General features: G+C 44.0%; 1 protein-coding gene across 11 annotated transcripts in view; it reads right to left on the bottom strand.

The window, feature by feature from the left end:
* Positions 1–25,527, bottom strand: part of ITPR1 (inositol 1,4,5-trisphosphate receptor type 1) — a 152,857-nt gene that overhangs the window by 101,502 nt on the left and 25,828 nt on the right. For 6 of the 11 annotated variants that reach the window (XM_021409097.1, XM_021409102.1, XM_021409104.1 and 3 more), the window contains 12 exons: positions 14,318–14,433; positions 11,497–11,583; positions 9,920–10,078; positions 8,599–8,697; positions 8,020–8,103; positions 7,784–7,930; positions 6,307–6,402; positions 4,899–4,943; positions 2,311–2,465; positions 1,584–1,683; positions 971–1,131; positions 142–283 (listed from right to left, as the gene is read on the bottom strand). In XM_021409097.1, coding sequence (XP_021264772.1) covers positions 142–283; positions 971–1,131; positions 1,584–1,683; positions 2,311–2,465; positions 4,899–4,943; positions 6,307–6,402; positions 7,784–7,930; positions 8,020–8,103; positions 8,599–8,697; positions 9,920–10,078; positions 11,497–11,583; positions 14,318–14,433 — 1,391 coding nt within the window. Of the gene's footprint in view, positions 1–141; positions 284–970; positions 1,132–1,583; positions 1,684–2,310; positions 2,466–4,898; positions 4,944–6,306; positions 6,403–7,783; positions 7,931–8,019; positions 8,104–8,598; positions 8,698–9,919; positions 10,079–11,496; positions 11,584–14,317; positions 14,434–25,527 lie in introns of those variants that run through there. The other 5 variants (XM_021409099.1, XM_021409103.1, XM_021409098.1 and 2 more) reach the window with 4 other exon arrangements.

Here is a 25,527-nt window from a genome sequence, read left to right as displayed (position 1 = left end):
TAGAGTCCACTGCCAAGCTGCCGAAGGCTAGAAACTCAACGGATCCTTTGGTCCCAACATTTTGACCAGGTTCTCTACTACTAGGATCTCCTTTCCAACAACCCTTCTTGTAGGCATAGTTTAGAGAAAAATGCAGTCTACCTGCTTTAGAATATTCTGTTCTCTCATCAGTTTTTGCCGTTCTCTATTAGGTTTAGAAAATACCACTTCAAGGACGTCTTGCCCAGAATTAGTTCCACCAGTAACAAAGTAGACCAAATCCTCCAACAATTTGGTAACAGATCTACAGAAAAGTCACAAGTTGTTAATACAAGACTATAAATTCTTTCCATTAAAAAAAAACAATGACAATGTGAGGTTACACAGATTTCAAAACGTTAAGTGACAAACAGCATCAGAGACTAACCCAGATGGTGGATAAAGCACCAAGGTTTGTTTGAAATTTAACGTTAGGAACCAGTGCTCCCTATTGCTACAGCCTGTTACTGTTCAATAGTCAAACTGTAGAAGCATTAACACGACATCACTTTAAGGCAAACTATACGATCACTAAGTTTTCAGCAGTTCTTTTGAACTGCCAGAGAAAATAGATCAGATTATCATCTCCTCTAGGCCAAATGAAAGACACTGCCTACGGAAGCACACGGGCCCCTGGTTTTACATAGCAGACTGCGCATTCTTTTTGAGCGGCCACGTATTTTTCAAAGACATTGTCAGAGGATTTGCCATAAGTCATATGTTCACTCTTCACAAGATGGATTATAAATTCCCACACTCATTTTGCAAAGCCCATCGTAGAGGCACGCTACGGATTATTCCCCTACATTCGCAACAACAGTTCCCATGCACTCATTTCACAGAGCGACAGGGGAGGGCTGACAGAACCTCTACTGTGCACACATATCAATAATAAAAGAAACAGGTATTAAGTAAAGCAAACATTATCTGAACCAACTTCTTGTTTCCTTACCGTCTTTCATTCTGGGTTATTGTTCCCTTTTCCAGTTTGCCAGCAATGGAACCTAACACCTTACTTGCATCATTTGCAAAGTCCAAGTCCCGAACCTCTGCAGGAGAAACTGGTACTATAGCAAAAGCTTCTTTGTCCTCTTTTACTGGAGAGGTACCAATCTAAAAACCCAAAGAAGTTTTATTATCAGATCAGAATGCAGAAAATGTAGTATCAGTAAGCATGTGAACAACTAATAAAGACAAAAAGCCACACTCCTACGCAGATTCACTCTGACAATATAAGAACAGAACCACCCTGTACAAACTCATAGGTGTTGTCAACACAGAGAAATCTCAGAGTGAGATTGCAAAATATTGCTATAAACAGGAGAAAGAAACCTTCCACATGCTGACTGCCACATATTAGAAATTTAACAGTATAGCTATTAAACTACTATGAAAGCCCAATCTTCTCAATAAAATACTCTGCGTAGGCACTATTAATTACTGTTATACTGCTTACTGTTTGACCAACTCCCAAGTCTCAAAGCACTGGAACTCCTATCAACAACACATAAGTGAAAGTATAGAAATTTAAGGATGCAATCATAAAAAAAAGTAACAGGGCTTACCTTAAGCATCACAGGTTTCTCCTCTTCTTTATCAATAGGGATATTTGTACTATGAACCCAGGTGTTAGTGCAAAGGTGTCTCAGTCTGACGTAAGAGTTTCTAAAAGAAAGTCAAAAATTTCAAAGTGTGACTCAGGTTCCCAGACAAGAAATCTTAACATTGTTCAAAAATGCAAAATGCTGGCAGGAGCAAGTGGGAAAAAAACCTACTTCTTCTACCCGTGCTCCCATAACAGGAATAACTCTTTTTTCCTTGTTCACTTATACTAACTTAGAGTATTTGATGATTCAAAGAGTCAGCTGGATAAAGTTCATAAAACAAACATTTCTGGGTAGGAGTGGACAGCATAGAGCCTGCATTCAAACTGTGCATCTTTGAAAGGTACAGTATCTTTCAAGTAGCAAGAGGTAGCATATGAACAGTTAACTAATCAGATACAACAGCAAATGAAGTGCTAAGCACCAGTCATGTCCTAGCAAATGCAATACAGACAGGTCATGGCAAGAGCACTACAGAAAACCCCGGACTTCAGCCACAGTTTCTTCACTGGCAAGAAAGATACTTCATCTCAGTTTTCCAACCTTTAAGTTGGGGTTCTGTCACCAGTAACTGCACTGTGAAGTACTAGAGTGAAGTTCTAGGCATTATTTCTATATTAATTTGAAGAACCACCTTAATTTCAAAGAAAAAAATAGTGCGAAAACAATTCAAAACAGTTAGCTGTACCTGGGGACAAGGCTGTCTCCTCCTCGCAGGGTGGTGGGGTCCAACTCAAATATGGAGGAGATATCATTTCCTTCAGGCACAGACACCAGAGAGTACGCCATCTTCTCCTGAGCACTGCGCAGGCCTCTTCTGGAGGCATCCTGCTCAGGGTCCTGCTGTGGAAGAAGTCCCATCACACACAGTCAGCCCAAGCTCTCCAGGCCCAACTGCCTAGTGCTAAATGGATGTGCTCTGTAATTTGTAGACCTAACTCTGAACCACTCCAGATACTTGTTAAGACTACTACGCCTTAGGGTACCTGCAGCTCCTCTTGTCAAACATTTCCTTGCTTTCTCTAGTGTTAACAACTTCTGAGCATTCCTGAATGATATATACATTGCATCCTAAACAACGGAAGCTCTGTCTTGCAGAGGGTGCCAGAAGAAACTCAAAATCCCCCAGTCATTCACCACACAGTGCATCAGGAACTCTGACCACTTCCAGATGATGCACATCTGGTGATATGGCCACCCTAGACACTACTGGCCTTTGAAATGTATTTGGCATCACTGGAAGACAGGCACCTAAAGGAGGCTGAAAGCAAGTACCGGCCTTTCGAGTTCTTGATGTTGGGCATTCCAATCCTTAAAAATACTGAATAGCTACCTAACGTTGCTTGTGCCTCAGAATACTCTGTAGTTTGCACATTTGTATTCAGTGAACTTGGCTGCAAAACAGTGACATTTAAAGTCTTTGGTTTTGCACATGGGAACAGACAGTTAGCTGCACAGTACAGAGATATGTGTTGGAAATGTGCCATCAAAAGAAGAAACAACTATATACATTCAAGGGTCCATCTGGAGGCTTTACATCTGGAGAAATGTGCTCATTTGGTTTGAATTCTCCAAGTTAAAGCAGTCTCCTTCATCCCCACTATAAGGCAATTGCTCTACATTCATGATTTCTGATACCTTTGGCACATCAGGAGACAACCAGTCAGTTACAAGAACTGTGGCAAAGCTGATAATGGAAACTAATAAATTGGGAAGCAGGAATTGAGGCAATTCAGGGAGAAATAAAAGTTCAGCACCAACACTGACAGAAGCAGCCCACTAATACTGAAAGGGTGTTAGGCGGCGTCTCGTTCATGCCCATTTAAAATGTTCTTCCATTGAGCTATAAGGAGAAAACAACAGCAAAACAGCTGTGCAAAGAAACCTACAGTCTTGCAGAGAGCTCACATTTGAATGAATTTGATGTATGAAAGCAATGGTAAGCAGCCCACACTGTGTTATCGGGAGTGAATGTTAAGCAATGCAGTAATTTTGTGTCAGAAATGAATTATGTGCTCTAGGTCCTATTCTTCATGGTCTATTTTTGCCACCTAGTGGTAAAAAAACACAGTAGGGAAAAAAGTACAACCCTGTAGCCCGTGTGTTACCATCATTACTGCGCTTGGGAATGAGGCATTAGCTTACCCCCAGTAGGATGGATGTCTATAATAAAGATCAACACACAGATTAACTTTCAAGTTAAGCCAAAAAAAGACATTTTTGCGTTGGATATTTTTCCCCCTCACTGGAACAACAGCAGTGTGGAGTTTTTGTTCGTGTTTTTTTCCCACTGTACAATTATGTTTACTGAAGACAAGCTGGCAGAAGATGAGCGTTTGCTACACTACTAAGAAATAAGGATAGCAGTTCATTATCTGGGGGAAAGTGCTAGCTTCTTAGTGGCTAGTCTGTGATAACAAATCATTTTCAGAGGTAATCTCAACCCTGCAGCACTATCAAAGCATTCACCTCCTTTTAAATACAGGAGTAGTTCCTTCTCAGTTCACAATGCAGTGAATCTTCCCCTACCCAGGATAAATGACCAAGAAATTCACATAAGCCCACAATCTAATCCAAGTTAAAAAATGTAAGTTAAAATAGAAAGTGCTGTTCCACTTCTGTTTTCTCCTATTGAAGCAATGCTGCTTCCCTTTGACATCGATGAGAAGCTTCCAGTAGTACAAAGCATCAGCACACTCAGTCTTCAACACAAAAACATTTACTGAGAAGCACACAGGTTTGCTTTCACAGGAAAGAATGGAAGAAAGAACGGCACTGAAATCATTCTCACCCTGCCATTCTTTCTCTGTAGGCCCTTCACCATGGCTTTCCTGTGACACACTTAAATGAGAGGGAATTCAGGAATTCAACAAGGATGACTGACTGGCACAACACGATGTGAACATCCCACTAGGAACACATGACACCCGATGTCACCTTGAGCAACTTGCTCTTCAGACCTATTCAAAAAGTGCTTCAAGAAAGCAGAGGCTTAAGAAACAGGAAGACAGAAAGACATACTACAAAGTGGGAAGGCAAGGGGTCCAAGTAACACATGAGTTTGGTTACAAGTGTATTGCTTCTCACTAAAGTCTACTCCAGCTTTTTATACCCACTCCTCTGCATAAGCCCTAGCAGCCTTCAGATGACGCTCAGTTTTCCAGTGTCTGCACTAGCAACAAGGCCTCGACAATCTAAGCACTGGCCAGTTGAATACCAGAGCCTGTGCAAGCCCTCCTCAATTAGGGGCAAGATCATACTCTTGCCTATACTTACTGAGGATTGACACTCCTGGTCATCTTCCTCATAGTCAGGGTTTACCTGATGAAACAGAATCACAGGCATGTCAAAACTCTAACAGCGCTAGAAGTGGGAAACAACCGCAGCACGATCTAAACTGGCTTTGTAAAAGCTGGGCTCTACTGCTACGGTGCTACCGGGCATGCAGAACAAATACACTATGCAAATGAGTTTATTTTAATTGGGCGACTGTCTGTCCACAGATTAGACTGCCATCTGCAAACGTGCAGACAGATGAAACACGCTCAATAGAGTCACTGAAGGAGCAAGACAGATAGAGGTTATCAAGTTCTATTTTTTTTTTTTTTTAATCTCACATGGAATTTCCAAATAGAAATCAATGATTTGGCACAAGTCTTTCAGAAGAAACCCTGTTCTAACCACGGGCTGGGTGAGCAGTCTCCTCTGTTTTACTCTGCGTGATATAAGACCGTTTTCATTTTGGCTGATTAGCAAATCCAAAACGTACTGAAAAAGCTCAATCTTGGACCACAATTGAAAAGGATTTGCTCATGTACATGTGACAAACTGCTGCTGCTTTTCCAATCCGCTTGTTAGAGGAGAATAAAACAGGATATTTAATCCAGACTTTTCCCACTGAAACTGTCATGTCAACAACATGAGCTAAGACATCCTTTCTGCCCTGCTCTGCACTCTTCCATCCAGGACAGCCTTTATTTACAGAGGCTTGTGTACAGGCATGTTGGTATATCTCTGCTCTGAAGTACTTAAAATTAAGTTTTAATGAACGGTTATAAGTGTAAAGCAGCAAAACTTACACAGTTATAACACTTTGACGTTTTATTTATTCCATTTTGTAAGATGTCCTGAAATTTTACTTCAGGGTGGAAAGGAGAGATACCCACTATGGTGAGCAAACCAGACATTACTTTGTACTTGGACACTTAAGCATTATCTGCAGTTCTTACTGGCCTGCTCTGAAGCCTATCTGCATTTCCATCTTACAGTCTTTCACTCCTATTAGGAAATCGGTGATTTGAGAGAAGTTAACAATAGTTGATTAGTTTTCCCCCAAAAGGGGCTCAACCATTGAAGAGCTATTAAAATACTAATACTTACTGCCCACAAAACAGTAAATCAGTATCTAGCATTTACCCTTTGCAGAAGAGTAATTACCTTCTGAATTCATAAAGTGCAATATGTTCAAGACTATCCCTGTATGGCCATATCCATCCAAGTCTCTTTAACTGTTTTCCATGCCTACCATCTACTTCAGTAATGTCACTAAAGGACCCAAACACCGCTCTCCTCCCCTCATCTTTTTCCTATTTTTAGGGTGGGAAATGAGAGATTTTCAGAAAGAATAAAAGGAAGAAGATGCTGAGAAGGAAAGGCAGAGCTCCTGAACAACCCCAACACCTACCTCTGCCGCTAAGTAGTGTCCAGTAGCAAGGTGTTTGAACCTGAAAAGGCTGTTCCAGTACCCTGCACCGCCACGGCAAGGGTCATGCTGAACCACCTGCAAAAAGGGGAACAACAATTACACTATGCAAGTGACTTCTCTCTTTCAATACAGTACTTCATGTATGTATTTCCCTTACAGGTAAAGAGGAAACAAAGAGCTCCAGAAAAGACAAAACAATCTTTCATGTGAAAACAACATGCAGCACAGAATATACTTGGAGCAATTATTCCATCTCAGTTTAAGAGCATTGGTTTTCTGCTCACTGTCAGGTCACAAGTACTGGCTAGTACTCCATTTGGAGTTTCTGGTGAGCGGTGGCAGGAAGATAAAGGTACAAGCTGGCAGTTAAGTAATTAAAGAAAGTGCTCTAGACCAGCATGCATTTCTAGGTCTTGAAACAGACTTCCTAAAGAGATGCAGCAGATCCTTCAAATTTTGCTGGAACTCATATTTAACTAATATGCTGTATCTAACGTTTGACCTTCTGAAAGGTCTGAAATGCAGCAGTGTTGTACAAAAGTGCTAGAAGAGAAATCTGACAGTCTGCAAACTTCCCTGTAGCAAGCAGAACCTCAACATCAGATGATCTGTTACTTGGTATTGGCCACTCTGTGGGTACATGCACTTAGTTAGGGAAAACTCAGCACAGCTGATCTCTGCCTTCTGGGGAGGGACTACATCACCTCTGAGCACACCACCTTTACCACTGGGTAACTGCATGCACATGACCAGTAACCACAAAAGTCAGTGAGTGTTGTAACACTTTCAAGTAATGCTCATGACAGGTAAGCTTTCAACAGAAATGCTGTATATCAAATCAGATACTTCTGGAAAGACAACAGAAAAACATACGCACCGTTACAACTAATTTTATGGCTCTCACAGGCAGTGCAAATGGCAAACATTTAAAACCATATCTACATAAAACAGCTTTGGTTTACTCTTTGTACTGATAGAGGGAAAGCATTTTATAAAACCAACGATGGCACAGATGTTAATCGCTATTTAAAAACCCAGTACAGTAAAAAATGGCTCAGACAATGCACAGTCTAGCACAAGGTTGCTATCTCCTTTCAAATGAGGATATGCATAGTCACAGTATTACACACCAAAAATAGAATGTTCAGTACGCTCAGCAGGACAGTTGAGATTATTAGCTGGCTTCAGATTTCAGTGACTGGTAAGAAAAATGACATCACAGATGCTTCTTTGTCCTCTTTCTCTGAATTATCAAGAACCTGTATTCAGAGCTATCTGTAACAGCATTAGAAATCAGCCCTCAGTTTTGATTTTGCACCGAAAACATAGCAAGTAAAGGAAATATTAAACTTCAAATATCAGGAAGACTTCTACCTAACAAAGTAATGCAGGTATGTGGTTTTTAAAGAGCAGCAGTCACCGCAAAGCCACCCCCAGCCCAGGTCACAGTTCTTACCTCTACCTCCCACAGTGCTTTTGAGCTGGTTGCAGAAGTGGCAGACTGCCTCCCCGTTGTTCTCAGGAAGACATGCTGCTTCTTCCTGTGCTCGTCACAAGTCAGAAACTTCTCCTGTTCTGCATGAAACAATCTTACTACATCCCCCTGTCAAAGCCCAGAATGCACGATCAGTAGAGACAGAGACATTACCCATCAGTGAACAAGTTACAAGCAAGTAAAGTTTTGAGTCTTACCCCTTTGAGGATGTCATCTTTATTATCACTCCATTTCATGAAAAGGACTATTTTCCAGCTTGTATTGCAATTCACAGAGTTGACCTAAAAGGAGAAATAAAGCTATTAGTCTCACCGTCCTGTGCCTGCATAAGTTGTTGCCACAGAACTACTGCTTTATTTTTTAACCTGTTGCTCAGGGTATTGCAAAGCCTGTAGCATTACTCTAAATAAAGCCACTTCTGCATCTGTTCCAGAAAAATGCGACTACAGATCTGACTCACCAGTAAGTCAAGCACCATAGCGCCATGACTACTGATCTTGAAGAATAATCTCATTTCTATCCGGTCAAAAAAAAAACCAGACCAAATTTTAACCTTTGTTCAGTGCACAAAAGGTACGAGAGAAGTCTTGCAGATACATTAAGGAGATGAGTTACAAGAAAATCATTTGCAGACATCACCACGGGTACAGATGAACTTACTGAGGTTTAATCTTCCTACAACACAAGTCCTTGCAGCTTAGCTGAAACATACAGAGGTTTGTACTGTTTGGCTGTTCCAAACTCCTGTACTGCCAGCTCTGTCAGTCTGCCCTTACCTCATTGCATCCCGGATTATCAACAAGCTGGTGACTACTGGCATGAAGAGGTTGGCCAGCATTGACAGGATTCAGGACTACTTTGTCTCCAATGACAACCTGTGGATAAGCACAGCATCAGACAGAAACCTGCAATCTGAGAAAGCTTTTTTTTTTTTTTTAAATAGGAGTGATAGGAAGAAATTGCCTCCTCACAGTTTGGAGAGATGCTGCTCTGAATAAGAAAATCAGGACTCCATTTGCATCAGAAGCTAGCTTACTACAGATTCAGTCATAATCCTATACCAATGGACTTAGAGGCTGAAAGAAGAAACGCAGCCTGTAATCCTGGTTACAAATCTATCTGTTACTTTCCATTAAGTTGTTTCATTGGTTAACATTTAACAAGTAATTCCTATAGCAGAAGGTCAGCCAAAAATCTTCCTCCTCCAAGATGCACTTCCATTTGTAAAATCAGACTCTCGACCAGGCTGGCATATGACTCAAGGCAAATGCACTTTATTATGGACAGTAAATGTCCTGTTCTTCCCTTCTGCCACAGCAAAGACTTACTTAAATTAAAATACAAAATCCTTCTCCGTACCGAAGATAACTGGTCATTATGATAAAGTGCCTGCAAATCTGTAGGATGTAAAAGAGATTAATGGCCACTAAGACTGCATTGCCTTGTGCTTTGGCGTGCGTGCGTCACACAGTTTATAAAGCTCACTGAATTTAAGTGCCAAATATATGCCTAGGCTAGACCACAGAGCACACTAACGCTTACTGACACCTTGTTTTAGACAAACTGCATACCCAGGTGACTCAGATATTTAATTTCTCAGATATTTAATTTAATTTCTTAAGTTCGATGCATGATGTCTCTTGAACGATGGTAATGTATGAAATACAGAACCAGTATTTTCCAGTCTTCCCATGAACAGAGCCATTTAACCTCATTATTACCTCATTCTTCATGTAAAAAATTTGACTAATTTTGATTCAAAACTGGCAACACCAAAAGCTTAGATGCTAATCACTTACTCTATGTCCGCTCAAGAAACTCCACAGTTCCTGCCATTTACAATCAGACAGGAATTGCGCAAGGCTACCGTAATTAGGTCCCTTATTCCTTCCAATGTTCAACCACTCCATGTTTTCAAAATACAAGTTACCATAGCAATTTTTTCCTCCCCCTCCTGACAGGAAGCAGGAGGTTGTTTCTGCAACATCGTGCACTAAGAGATCGGTGCATCTCATTCATTGCATGGCAGTCCTCCTGCAGCACGCTTCTCCAGGCTGCACACACACAACACACGAAGATGATTTTCTCAGCACTTACGCTGTCTCCAATGGAGCGCAGCTTGTAGAACGGCTGTATGTAGAACCAGGAGCCTTCATTCCCAGCCTCATCCAAGGTCACCCTCATGGCGTTCTTCTCCAGTAGAGCTGGCAGCCTCTTATTTACTGTTAAGTATTTGTTACTTTTTAAGTGAAGCAGCTAGAATAAGAATTAGAGTTCAGTTCTAGGAATGCTCGTTTTTCCTCCCCTCAGCAGACAGTGAGCACGCATAGGACAACCACAATGTTGCACAGGCATTAAAATAAAAGCTAAATCATGTTACAGGAAAATCGTGATGAATTCAGGCACATATTTGCTGGAGCTTATTTCAGCAGGCACGCTGTGCTCCTGCACAAAGCCTTTCCAGCTTTCTCCCAAGGACAAGCAGTTTGCAGTTTTTCCATGAAGATGCCACTTGTCATGGAGCCTCCAGTCTCCAGCCTAACCCAGCTCCCACAGGTTACACATGACTGACACAGAAATGCACGATGCATCAGGTCACATCCTACCACCCCTCGCTGACCAAGTTCAAACCACCTGTTGTTACACTACCAATGCATTTAGCAGACAAATGCCTTCTCACCAGTGCTCTCTTGATGCTTTTTGACTACTAAAAACAGCGCTTTCTCAGAGAACATTTCCACCACAGCAAAAATACGGACAAAATCTTATCATTGCTCTCAGCAGTACTGATATTTGTAGTTCAGTTAGAAATGGATACTATTTTACTCTCATCAGGTAATTAAAAGTAAATTTCTCCCCTCAAACATGCAGGCCACTAGCATGCTCAGTTCAACCAAGGCAGACGCTTCCCTGCCCTTCCTCCCTCGGGTTGCTCCAAAGCCTGCAAATGCCTTAGGACATTGCAAATGCTAAAGGACAGCCAGCCAACGTCACGCAACAAGAAAGCCCGCTCTGTCATCACCCATTCCACTGCCTTGAATTAGGGCAAATCAGAACCAGTTGCTAATTATCCCTACTTTTAAAGGGCTGCGGCACCCTATCTACTGGAATATACGTCTGCTTTGGTTTCAGGGTGAACCAGCATCTGCTGCACATTACACTCCCAATTATTAAGGCGTGCCTTTTTCAACTACGCAGTTATTGTACTTTCCATTTTTCTTGGGTTTGAGGCATGATTTCAGTATTTCTCAATCCCCAGAACACGGTATATCCTTTGCTTAAATGGCCTGTAACTGCTTCTATGGGCTCACTCCCTTGTGGCACGTTACCATTTGACCTCCCAACACCTGACTACGAGAAATCACGTTTGGAACTGCACAGCCTCTGTGCCACTTCCACACAGCCAGCTGTGAAGCAGCACAAAAATATTCCCAAAGAAATTATTATGTGACCTTGGAGGAGAAAAAGCGTAGCTAACCCATAATAAAAAAAACTGGTCCACCTGCATCTTCATGGAGCTCACAGTCCTTGCTTCATGGGATCATACTTCACAGTGCTGCCGCACTATGCTAAACTACAGATTCTTCTCTGTGATTTTCACAAATTTGATGTCACACTGCATAGGATTTTGCTTCAAGTCCCCCACCCAGCTTGCAGAGATGCTCACAACTCACCTGGATAACATTGCCATATTGGATAACTGTTCCCAGCAGCTTCCTGTTTTCAGTTTCATTCTGCTTCTTTTCCAAATCGGCTGCATGCTGCAATTAGAGCAAAACGATTTCTTTGCTGTTTGATAGCCAGTGTGGCCAAAGCACTATGGTTATTTGTAAGTGTTTCACAGAACTGGAAAAAAGTGAGTGCACGATACAGCAGTTCCTTCTTCTAGTTTCCAACAGCATAATTTCTTACTCAGTTTTTCAATTGCTTGGGAAGACAGACACCATTTAAACAATGCATATTTTGAATTTGACAAAATTTTGGAATAAAACATGAGATAAAAAGATAGAAGAGAAATAAATAAATATGTTTTATCATATACCTGTTGGTGGAGCGTGATCTAAAGAAAAAGAAGAATCTTAGCTACTGCACAGGAAGGGCTATCTGCACACTACTTTCAAGTTCCGTAGCCTTCAGCTCATTCTGAATTTGTTATTCTCAGAATATTGTTACACATGATAATCAGCTCTTTCTTTAAGAGAGCCTGCGTACAGCTGCTCATTTAAACTCAAAAATACCTTCAGAAAATTATGCAACACTGTATTTCTTTTTATTATTGAAATACAATTATTATTATTATTATTTTGCTTGACTTCAGAGTACACTGTCAAGAAAGGATCTATTCAAGTAATACACTAGTGCCTCAGCTATCCATGGCAATAACCAAGCAGAGGAGTCCTCTGCCTGCACGGGATTGGGTATCACATTTATTGTAAATTAAGGACATAGTGTGCTCTGTGGAAACAGGATTAAGTCTTTGGACAGATTTCAAAACCGTATTCCACACCTGACAATCATTCAAGGAGAAAGCAGCACTTTCTCTGGCCACTAGATGGCAGCTTCTCAAGCAGCACTGATTCATGATACCAAAGAAAGACAAGTGTCCCAGATTTTAAATCCCTTAAATGGCATTAACTTAAAATAACCTGACCCCAGCATCGAGCATGCCACAGCAGACAATAAATTGCACCAGCAGGCAAATAGAAGCCAAAAAAGGCAAGTGAACGTGACCAAATCCTGCATCACTGATTTGATTAAAAATTACATGTCCTGTTAAAGAAATCTAATCATGGGCAGAGGTAACAGTTGCAGGCACATGTTTTGGGGACACAGCCTGCTTCGTATCTTATGCAAAATGCAGGGGTTTTAGTGTCTTCCATGTATCAATAAGTGACACATACTCACAACTGACAGAAAAGTTTTGGTATGCAAACAATGTACATGTGATCTAATTATTTTAAATCCACGCATCAGACTCAGGTACTGGATCTGACTGAGCACACCCTCCACAGAGGCTCAGCCTTTCTGAGGAAGTCATGTGTCAAACCATTTCCAGCAGAACTGTGAAGTACTTGGATTCTTTCAGCGAAGCAAGCACGCAGCTGGTCCACGCTGGGGGCACGTGCCTGTACAGACACACTCAGCTGGGGATAAACACTGGAAAAATAGAATCCTGGATCTCTGTAGGACTCCAACAGAAAACAGTAAAGTAACAGGCCCAGACAGCTGAACTGGAAGGTACTAAGGAAAGAGAAGACAACTTGAAGTGATGCTGTAATCCAGCTTGATTACACAGTTTTCCGGGTGTGACGCAGCGTTTAGAACATACCTTTCCTTAAGATGCATGGTCTTACATTACATACTATGCAGGCGTTAACTCTCCCTTCCCCTTAACACATCAGAAAAAATAAAACCAGAAACCCCCGACGCTTCAAGCTTGATGGCATGGCCTCCTTTTCGTATCATCACAGAAGGGGCAGGAGAAACACAGCACAAGGGATTGACCTCTGTGCTACAGCCAAGGAAGAAATAACTCTCGCCTGGCCAAGTTATCACTTCTGGGTTATAAAATTCTGTTTTCAGAAGCGAAACAAGTCTAACAGTCTTGGTGAAATGCAGGAGCGAGGCAGCCATATGGCAATCAGCAAATGACACTCTCCTACGGGGCTACTCTGTATTTCTGTCTTCAATGAGCTTAATATAGGCTTTAAGAAACTAAAAATATTTAGAATTGTAATTTTGACATGAAGTACTCCAGCCTATGTAATTTTAACATAAATGTGTGTTTTATTTAACTCTAAAGTCAACAGATGGTATTTAAGTTAGTTGGCTTTAAAAAAAAAGCAACTCTAAAAACAGCAATCAACTGCCTCGCTGGGTTTTCAACTGCTGAACAACAGCTTACCCAGAAAAATATTAAATACTGCAAGCTAATAAGGAAAGAAAGGCAGTCTGGCCTTATAAATTAGTCATAATCACCCATCAACCTTTACATGGATCCCAGCAGCAGCTTTTACACGAGGAACCTCAGATTTATCAGACTTCTTTCACTCAGATGGCACCTACCAACCAGCACAGCTAACTCCTGTCGCTTCATGCGCTGAGCAGCAAGGCAATCCCAAGAATCTGCTCCTCTGAGCAGCTGTCTGGAGGCTCCTGCTTCTGTGTTATAAAGAAGTGCCCCCAGAACGCTCACACAGAGCATGGCTACGGCTAGCACAGGTTACCAACAGAAGCTTAAAGGGCTGTGACTCCAAGCTGGTACCGTACATACCGCGATTCAGACACAGGCTTCGAACAGAACGCTATCATAAATCAAAAGGCGTTTAAAAGTGAGATCTCTGTGAACACCTCAAAAGGAGTCTTGTATAATGATTTCTACATCCTCTTCTGGTGCCTCCTTGGTAACTGTGGCAAGGTGATTGGAAATACTTCTTTAAAGCAGCATGGACTAGAGTGTTTATAATCAACAGCTGCCAGAACCTGAATACTTACGTGCAGTTTGTTGAGGAGCACTGCATCTGTGGTGCTGTTAGCTCCTGGCTTTGCTGCTTTCCAGAACTGTTTTTGAGCAGAGTACCGGTTCATTGGACATAGTTTGAACAGGCAATCTATAAAAAAAAAGTGAAATAAGCATGGAAATTACTTCAACCATTTGTAATTATCTAGGATTTTGCTGCTAGTATTGTCCAAATATTTCAGCAGCAAGGAAAGATTTATAAACAAATTCCAGAAAGCTCTTGATCAGACGCATGCTTTTTTGGGCAACAGGAACGTTGCCCCACGAATGATAAAAATTAACTGCTGCTGCCAAACATCTGATGCAAGACCGGAAAATTCACTGCTTGTCCCAGTCAGAAAACCCACTGTACTAAAATGGTAACGCTTCTCAGTGCTTTCCCAGGCGAACAGATCCTTCTTACACACTTTCAAGTTTTGCTTGTCCTATTCAGCAGGTACGTTGCATCACCCCATGTTATTGTTTCAGGGCTTTGTTTGTTTGTTTTAAATGAGTCCCTCGTATTGCTAAGGAAAACAAGGCACAAAAAACTGGGACATCTGCACAGTAAAGCAGAGAGCAGAAGAAAGCACCCCTACGTGACAGTGTGAAGCAGCAGAGGCACTCGATGCACAGCTTGGGGGCAGAGGTAACCCCCTGGGGAGCCGGGATCCTCACCAAGTTCACCAACTCTGTTTATTTAACATCCTGCCTGGCAGAAGTCAGGAACTACAGCTGATAAGCCTTATTAAAAATACATTTTTATATTAAAGAGACGCTAGCTTATCAGTAATACAACTGAATTAACTGTATTTACTATTTTTTGCTCACGTGCTGCTAAGCAACCATCCACGCAAATAAACAAATTAAGCTATTCAGAGAGAGCCCAAAGCAGCAGCCTGCAAGTTTGAGCGCAGTGCCCCACACGGCAGCACAGCCGTTCCCAGCACCTCCTCAGCAATGGTGCAGCTGCAGGGCTTCCAGCTGCTACCCCACATGTACCTTACGGGCACGACGGGTGCACGACCAGCAGAAGGGACAGCGAGGAGCAGCCACCAGCTCCGCAGCAGGGTGGAGCGGCAGGGGACACCAAGCCCCACATGGGGCACTGACCTGGGAACCTGCCCTCAGTGCAGCACTTGGGCTGGACGATTGTGCAAATGCTTTTGCTTTGAGGAGCACTGCCTGCCCGTTGCTCTGTCCCTGAAGAGCCATACAATGGCCTCTGATGGAAGGTCCTCCACGCTCGGCGCTCTTCACGGAACCAAGCGCTGGCGGCAGATTTCTTCCAGTGCAGTGAGCCCGCAAGCACAGCAGGTCTGGGGACACACGGGGCACTGCCCACACTGCTGGGGGAAGCGGGGGCACGGGGAAGGGGTTCACCCAGCCAGAAACACCTCCACCTGAGTGAGCACTACCAGCTTCCAGCTTCCGAACAAGGGACACGAGCGGAAAACAAAGCGCCAACTACGCTTTCCAGGCATGCACTCTTCCATCTATTTTTCCCTTAAAGATGATTCAGTGACTGACAGCACGGAACAGCACTCAGAGCCACTGCAGGCTGGCACTTTCAGCAAGGATGATGCATTGTAAGCAACGCATCAGTCAAGATTTTCTATTTTCGCTTAAACCATCAGTTCACACAATGACTGCAATTAACACAGAACCGCACAGAAGAATTAATGGTGTGCCAGATTCAGTCACCGTGCAAGCACACTTGCTTGCAGCCCCTTCAATCACAGAAGTTTCCCAGCCAGGCTTCACTCCTACCCGCAGAGCTGCGGGCAGCACCAGCCCCTTGTGAGCATTTGACCTTGTCCCGTGCCACAGAGAAAAAGCATGACGTGTTTTTCTTAGTTTTCCTCCTAGGTAAAAAGCTACAAATCTAAAACAAACAATAAAGCACATCCAACGTTTCTATTCTTCATCCTAGGAAATCTGTTTCTTACGCATCCGAGCAGATAAACTCAGTGTTACTTGGCCTTCACCTCAACACGGTCACCGGAGGCTGGTTAGAGCAGCACGTTTCACCACAGATGTAAAAGCTTTCTGACCATAAAGTTCAATTTGCAGACTCCACTGGCTTACGCTTCCAAGGATCAACATGCACGTACACGCTAGCCGAGTACCAGCATGGTCAGAGGTCTGCAATCCACAGCATGGCTGTGTAAGAGAAACCAAGCACTTGTCAGACACTGCCCTCGGGAAAGCTGGGTCTATTTCTAACACAGCCAAAATGAAGTCAAAGTAGTGAGGAATCTCATAGACTTCCCTGCAGCCAAAAACCCAGCTCTCTGCTCACGGACTCAGGAAGCTTTACCACGCTGATAAATGAAGCCATAGCCTCAGAGTAATTGCATCATACTAAACACCGCTTGTTGAACTTGAACCACGAAGGAATGCATTTGGTGTTCAGATCTTCATGAGAAGCAGTGAGAAAAGGCAGAGCTGCACACTGAGCAAGCAGAAAAATGAAATGCTACGTAACTGCTGGTTAAGTGAGGGCACGTTGTCAAGCACAAACACCGAACAAGGGTCCTGCAGGGAGGAAATAAGCGCCCACATAACTGCACATTACCTCATCGTGCACATGCACAAAGGTGATGAATGGGATTTATACAGACACGTATTAAACATGCACTTCAAGCTTTCCAAGCTAAATTCTGCTCTTCCGTCAGCAGTCGCTGTGCCTCGAGTGAAGAGGACTCGGTGCATCCCAGCACCGTGCGACACGTGGGAGCTCTCGCTGTCTGGACATTCACATCCCCGCCTGGGTTCTGCCACCTGAAGCTCACAAATGAGCCAGCAACGTGTGGCTGTCCTCTGCACACACCAGAATCACAGAGGGATAATGAAAGGACACTAGAAACACTAGACAATGCCATGTCCTGAGGTATCTCGGGACGCGGTGAAGAAGTAACCCTCCAGGTAGATTCCTCCAACTGCAACAGCCCCTCCTTGCAAATCCAACTGCAGAGCACTTTCAGAGGAGGAAAAGCTACAAACACGAAGGTATTTCAGTAAGTCATTTACAAAACCTGTTGAATGTTTAACGCCAATACAGCTACTCCTTCATTACTTGATTAAAAAACCAACTCCTTTTTGCACAGTAATACTAAAATTAAAAGATGAGCAAATCCCCGCTGGAATTTAGTGGTTTCTCTTTCATGTGTTCTATACCTCGATAGCTAGTATTTCCCCAAGGGTGAAACCTGCTCACAGTAGAGAATAAATACAAGAAAATAATAAAATCAGCATCCTGAAAAAAAATAACAAGAAAGAAGATGAAGAGGTAATGTAGCAGGCAGAGAGGGAAACATGGTAAACTGAAGCTCCCAGCACCATGGATATAGAAGTCCCACAGCCCTAACACACTCCCAAAGATGGTAACACTCCACACAGATGAAATTATTTCAAGACAAAACGAAGACCCCTTTTGTGTTTAACTGAAATATTTTCATGCAGGAGGTATACAGAATAGAAAAATACATATATTCAATCCCAGGCAAGTTTCACCTTCCCAGCAGCCCTTCACTACTCCATTGTCTATTTCTATACTTGCTCTTTTTGACGTTTAAAATGAATAGGTGACAGCCTAAGAGGTTCAAAGAATATAGAACAAAAGCAGCTACAGAAAGGCGTTGATTATTAATCATTCCCACATTTCCATGAAGAAGGGGGAAAAACAGAACCCGATCCACTGAAATGACTTTGTGATGAGAAGACTTCCCCTCATTTTCACTTTGCAGTGAACGAGCTTTGCTCGGAGTCGAGCAGGAGTGTTTCAGATCAGCATTGCATCAGGATGCGCTGAGCGCTTGCCCTGCTACCCCAGCAGAGCCCACTCCAGCAGCAGCTCCAGCCAAAGCAGCAGCAAAACAAGCCTCAACTGCACACAGTCTGCCAGGGGGAGACCACTGAAGTCGTCTCTCACGTTGCCAACAGTTTGGTCATGGAACAACTGGGGAAAATATCAATGCAGGTCCAAAGGACACCTGCGTATCAAGCTGAAAGATCCGGTCATCATCACACACGCCACTGCGAGGCAGCCCATGGCTCGAGATTCCAACTCTGAGCTAATTACAAGACAGAATTATCAGAGATTTCTGCTGCTGTGTAATCTGTTGCAACTTACTCTTTTCAAGAAACTTTAATGCTTTTCTTCTTAAAGCACAAAATAAAAATCCCCCTTGCAAGTAACACTTCAATGGAAAGGCTGCATGACCTACGATGTGAAGTTTTTTTTTTAATGTTAAATTAGCAACCCTCCATTCATATCTGCAAGACGTTACAGCAACCGCTCTCTTGCCATCGTACTCATTTATGAAGAGTTCTACTGATGGAAATCACTACTTCATTTTTCAAGCTGTAACAACATCGCAAATAAGGTAGTTGTTATTAACTTCGAGCTGATATATGAAACCAAGCGAAGAAATAATCCTCAACAGCGGTCTCAGAGCTAAAGGAATCACACATTTGAAAGATGGACACTGAAGATCAACGCCTGTTCAATCAGCAGCACTTATTAATACGACATGCACTGCAAAGCAATGGAGTTTTAAACAGGAAGCAGTATGTGACTCCACGCAACGCTGTTAGTGACTCCGCAATAACAAACAGCATCCTGACACGCACACCACAACCCAACGTTGCTGTGGGACAAGGCTGTTCCGCGGTTAAAAATGAGCAAGGAAACTTCATTCCAAGCAGGAAGAGAAGCACACAGCTCCCCCCGCAGGGAAAAATAGCTTCACTAAGCTCCGCACACGTGGCCGTGCCTCCGGGAAAACTGAGAATGAAAGCAAAGGCAACACACAACACAGCAAGCAAAGCCCTCCAGAAGCCCTCATAACCACAGTGGTAACAAAGTGCCCCAAAAGCTACCAAACGACTAACAGAAGAGAAACACCTTTAAGTAAACATTTTAGGTACCCAAGAGTTCAGGATACACCAATGTTTGTTTTATTTCTGCATGTAACCTCTTTGGTCTCCTTCAAAAAGAAAACTGCTACTCGAAAAGAGAGAAATATTTAGACACTAGATATACAGGCAGTTCCAAAGGGAAACATTTGCAGGAAAGACCAGTTAGGTTCTTCCATCTCTGGTATGAGCAACGCTGAGTAAAGGTGCTTCATGAAAAACACAGAGCCCCAAGGAGCAGCAACAGCAGCAGAAGGATTGAAGGCCAGCTGCGTTTCACCACTACATATCCCACTTGGCACCCAGGTGTCACGGTGAGGACCCAAGCTCCTGGCAGCACCACGAGGACATCGCACCCTGGGACAGCCAGGCACCAACACAACACCCCGAGAAAACTGATGGGGCAAAGAGCAACCATGTCTGTATCCTTGGGAGCGTTATGCAGCACATCGTATCTACAGACACTAAGGATGATTTAGACCAAGAGAAGCTACTTAAACTCAGAATAATATCAAGAACTTGTCAAAAAGATAGTAAAAATACCCAAGTGGCCTTGGCTAGTAAAAAGTACAAGCCAGAAAAGACTCCACATGCTGAGGAGAGGGGAAAAGAACAGGAAAAAAAAACAACACCTAAAGGAACACATGAGTTCACAACTGCATACGTGAAACTGGATTAATCCAGGATCTGAAGAAAGCTGGTGGTTTCAGTGAACGTTTTTACTGTCTTAATTCATCCCCGCCTCTGGTCCAGCATGAAAAGAAATCCCGGACGAGAGGCAAAGCTGGCCAAGAGGCAAGCCTGACAGGCAGTCCCTTCCCGCTCCCACAGAGCTGAAAATTACGTCCTGCATGCAACAAGGAGAAGCGTGTCGTACTTTATACAAAGGGGATTCAGCAAACTGACATACGTAAGCACCGCAGAAGCATTTTTAAATAAAGCACCTTGGCTTTAACCTTTGTCAGAGCCTCGAGAGCTGTACTCCTAACTCAGGAAGCCATCCCCTATTTCCCTTTTTAACAGTTTACGTGATAAATCCCACCGCGAAGCACTAAAACACGAGTGTCAGAATATGAACACTGGGACATTCTTCCTTTGGGTCTTTTCAGTGTCCGTCCGTAGCATTTTCTGCCAGCAGCATCTGCTGCCTGCATTTCATTTCATCCGCTCCCCCCTTGGATATAACGTCCATATTTGCTTCCTCACGCGTTCCCGCTGCTCCAGAACAGAGTTGCAGCCCCAGATGGGCCAGGAAGCGGGGGCAGGAGGAGGGATGGGCTTGGACACGGAGCACGGGAAGAGCAAGGAGCAGATCAGATTTCAAACACCATCTGAACGCATCAGTGAGGAGCAGTATGGAAAGAACATGGCCGTGCTAGTAGAGCTGATGGAACAGCATAATGAAAGTCGTTTCTGTTAAAGCATGTTCTGTGTGAATGCTGTAAGAAACAAGCCACCACGGCATCACGGAAGACAAAAGACAAAGTTTTCAGCTGTTCAATAAAGTAACTTGATTTTCAGCCCTTAATGGATTTCAGCCAAATGCATTTGGCTTAGGAAAAAAAGCTCACATGGCCAAAGTTAGAGGGACACTACAGAAATGCTCGTTAACGTTGCCGAGGTCTAGGTCATAGGGACTGAAGAAATAATAAACCTGAACTCGGTGCTTCAATTCTTTGCATTGGAATGGCGTGCTTGGATCCCTTGCCTGAAAGGCCCATTGGTTCCTGCTGCTCCCCAGGTCGTGGTCCTGCTGCCTTCTGCACAACTGCCCACGTTGCTGCTTCACAGGGCTGAAAGACCCTCAGAAGGTTTATTCGGCCCATCCTACTCTCAAAGGCAGAATTAGCCATGCCTGCTCTATTCCTGACATAGCTCCTGAAGCAATCTACTCCTGTGCTCCGCTATTTCTGTACCCAACCTATTTGTTTTTATAATTTAAGCCCGTTACTTCTTCCTCTTCCCATGCACGCATGGTGAACAGCACATCCCCCTCTCCCAGCAGGGTGCTGGTCTCACAGCTGCCAAAATCCAAGCCTGTTCTCGACCATTGCTCTCTGCTGGCTCCTATCTTTCTTGAAATACAAGGTGCAATACTACGCAACATGCTCCACTTGAGGCTCTGCCAACAAGTCAAATAGAAAAAAATATAATTACTTACTATGTCTTTTAGCAACTGTTCTTTTTATCTATTCCAAAGCAGTATTTGCACTTTTACTGACAGCACAGCATTGACTCCTCCTGTTCCAGCTGTGATTCCTACAAAACCTAGACCCTTTCCCAAGGAACTGCTGCGTGCCTATCCTCTCCCTCCCCGGATTCAGCCAGCTCAGTGCCATCTTTGCCATATGCCCCCACTGAACTGCAGCAATGTTCTTGAAAGCATTTCCTCATTTTTCAAAATAATCGAATGAATTTCCACGTTGTGTTCTGCTCTGTAAGGCTCGCAGCAAACTTACCAGCAGCATGGCACAGAGCAGTACCCATAAGGTGCTGCCACGCAGATGTTCCAATTTCCAGTAAATGGGTGATAGATGGACTTGAGCAGCACTATGTGCAGGGCTTAGCAAAGAGAAGAAAAATGGAACAACAAAATAAGCCAGACCTTCCTTAATTATAGGAAACAACATCCTGGATTTGAACAGATCAGCCATGCTGATGAGCTGTGCTCCAGTCTCACGCACACAGGGTTTAACACCAGTGTCCCCATCCATTTTCCCAGTGTAAAAGCTTTATTCTTCACTTCCTGTTCCTGTGCTTGGCTGAGCCTTTCACCTCGCTTACTGAGGCCCTCTCCCTGTCTCTACTTTAAACAGCCACTCTCCTTTTGGCAGGGGACCAGAGATGCTCTTGCTGAAGCCTATCAAGTGATGCCTCCCAATCTGCCTAGCTCCCTCCCTGGTATTTGCCACTCCCCTGCTCAGGAACAGAGCACGTAAGACGCCAACAAATCATGCAGCTAATTAAAATCTGGCTGAACCCTCTATGGCACAGCCTTACCACTGAAGACTGCACTCTGACTGTCATTTTAAAAAGCAGATTATGCTGACAATTACGCTGTGCATACTGCAAGTGCAAGTGCTGCCATGTATTTCATCTGCCCAAACTGTCTGCAGCAGCATGGCAGTGTGCTGCAGTGCAGGACAAAACACTTGGAGCACTTCTACAATGCACAATAAATATTCAGCCAGCACAGAGAGTTAAGCTCTGCCAGCACTGCTGCTGGAACAAAATCCACAGCTTCAGAGATCAAAAATGAAAGTGGAAAATAGTCCTAAACTAGTAAAGCAGCCCCTTCCAGGAACAGCCAAACAGCACTCCTTGACCAAATAAGGCAAGTGAAAGCTCTGAGCCAAAGCAGCAAACCCACGTTGCATTAAAGTCAGACAGCTGGACAGCAGAAAGGCGAATCAGCCCGCTGCACTGGACCGGATTGCAAATGGGAAGAACAAATGTTCAGAGAGCAGGAGCGGAAGCGGAGCCTGCCAGCGGAGGCTTGCAGGCATTTGTCCCAGCCTGCGGGAGCCTACACTCCAGCCTTACAGGATTTTTCCTTGGTTTTTAATGCAGTGCCATCATCCTAAACAAGCGACAGAATCCCTATCGATTATGCCTGGACAGAGGTGCTGATAGGGCATCTGCCATCACCTGGAGTGTCTGGCACTCAGTGCAGTGAGAGACAAGAGCAAAACCAAGCCTAGAACGCACGGTGAGCGGGGGGCTGCCTCGTGCCTCACCCCACTGTACAGAGCTGCCCACGTGCTACTGGACAAAGATGAGCAGAACTGGGGAGCTGAAGAGAACACTGTTCATTTTTTCATCTTCAAAAGAGACTGAGCTGAAATTTCATACAGGAAAACAAGGTCTTAAAACATACCTTTAGGGAAAGCCTGAGGTTCATTTCTTTAACTCCTTGTCCAACTAAGCAGACCTAGAAATTTGGAATCAGGTGCCATAACATTACATGACAACTCCTGCCTCTTTCACCGCAACTGTTTGAGACGAAGACAAACCCAAACCCAGCACGATGTTGACACTTTCACATGAACATGCAAGCATTAGAACTCACGTTTCTTCAACTCTGCTGCAGGAGCTGCACAAGCCCAAGAGGGGCTCCTCTGCCCCGTGCTCACAGGGACTGCCCCCCAGTAACGCCTGGCTCCCACTGGCCCTGCAGCAGTCACACCAGTGCTACAGCAACACCAGGCAAGGAGCACCCACCTGTGTGCCCAGCCCCAGCGCAGCCTGCGTCCCAACCAGATTTAGCCTCAAGAATACAATATTTACCAGTCACCGAGTTTCAAAGCCTATTAATTGGTGCCTTCCCACAGTCTTTGTGAATCAACATATCCATTCATTTCAGTCCCCTCTTCTGCCAGCTGCAAAGAGATGAGTGAAATCGGCACATCAGTGTGGCTTGGGCACAGCTGGGAGGCCTTCACAGCAACACTCTTAGCTGAAGAAGGGGAGGGGAAAAAGTGATGATTAAACCCTTGCCTAGCTAAAGCTAGGGCCCAGATAAAGCTTTTCCTTCACATTCGAAGTACACACTTCAAACCAAAGTGTTTTTTTTTCCCCAACCTTCAGTTGATCCTGAGGACAGAACCGATGCCCATGGACCACAACAGCAAAGCACGGGCACTGCCCAGGGAAGCACCAAATGACTGCTCCAACATCGAGGCCACATGCATCCAACCTGCACTTCTTTCTGAAAAGTCTAGAGAAAAAAAAAAATCAATTTATTCAAGCTACTTCATGCTAGATCCATTTACCAAATTTCCTTTTACACAAATAATTAAGTATTTTCAGTGTTTTAAGCCATCTTTTAGCTGCCTTACTGACATAATGACAACACATCAATCAGTGCCAAAGAAAGCTGGAGTCAGAGTGATGGACGGGCTGGGGAGGGCTATTAAATAACACCAGCTGCATCTCCGGCTGAGCACATCCCACTCCCGCATCAGTGCAGTCAGCAAGGAGCGGAGCCCTCCTGGATCACAGACACCATCAGGAGCCTCAAAGCAGTGACAAACTTCAAGTTCAGAAAATGGCACTGAAATATTTTAAGATTGCCGGCTCCTTTGCCTTCTTCCCTTCGTTTGTTACAATCACTCTTTTATTTCAACTATTATTTGTATCACAATCATATTAAAAATGCTTCCCCAGCTGGTGGTGCCAGGTGTTTCAGCCTCCATGCCCAGATCAACATCAGGTTTGTGCCCTTCTTTCCGATTCATTTTCCTTTTCGACATGAGATGCTGGCATCGTGGAACAGCAGAAGCATCTATAAGCAAACAAACTCTTTAAGGGCCCCACCACTGAAAAGCAGCATTTGTTCAAACAATGCATAGAGATGCACAGGAATGCCAGCAGAACCTTGACCAAGCTCTAGGGGCCATGAAGTCCCCACACATGGGTTCTGACATCTTTTCCCTGCCCAGCAACACAGAGAACACCAACTTGCTCCTCAAAAGATCCCTGCGTGCCCTCAAAGCTCCTCCTGACGATCGCACCCAACTCTTGGCAGCACGGAGCTCTCAGGACTGTTTGCAGGAGCAGATTCGTGCAGCTCTTCCCATTCTCCTCCCCCAGCCTTCCATGGCCCAAAGCAGCTGCTCCTGCCCACGCCGCCCCACGCTCTCCTCCATGGCAACACTTCTGCGTACCACAGGGAAATACAGAGAAAAAGGGATCATTTGTGCCCTCAGATCTAGCGCTCAAACGATACTAGCAATCAGGACTCAGTGCAAATTAAGACGTCCACTTCTGCAATTCAGTCAGTTGCTGAAATTTTAATTGAGACTGGACTAACTGCACACGAATGCACCAAGCGCAGCCTGACAGCTGCTTGCACAGGCCTGTAGGCACAGAAACCCACACAGGATGCTGCCTGATGCAAACTATTGAAGAAGTCATCCAGTAGGGCACTGCCTCTTACGGAAGGTGCGTTCCATCAAACAGCTTCCTTTCCTTTCATTACCACAAGTATCTGTCCAACGTCACACACCCACAGCTCCCTCAGGCTTCTGTCCACTAAATGAAGAAGAAATATTGCAACGCTACCACATCAAAGTGTGGATGGACGTAGTTTCTCCCTATACAGTCTACTAAAAAGCAGACTGCTTAAAAACTTCCCCTTAATGCAGATGGAAACATCTCTCACCAGGACACACAACTGATTCCACAAGAGCTGTCCAGTACCACCTCCCTGCACAACACCGCTCCCACGAGCTCGAGAATACGACAGCAAACAGCAGGCACCATCCTCAAGAATGTGCAGGGCATT

The sequence above is a fragment of the Numida meleagris genome, chromosome 11 (genome assembly GCF_002078875.1).
Source record: "Numida meleagris isolate 19003 breed g44 Domestic line chromosome 11, NumMel1.0, whole genome shotgun sequence".
In the NCBI taxonomy this organism is placed as follows: domain Eukaryota; kingdom Metazoa; phylum Chordata; class Aves; order Galliformes; family Numididae; genus Numida; species Numida meleagris.
This window is presented reverse-complemented; position numbering and strand designations above follow the sequence as displayed.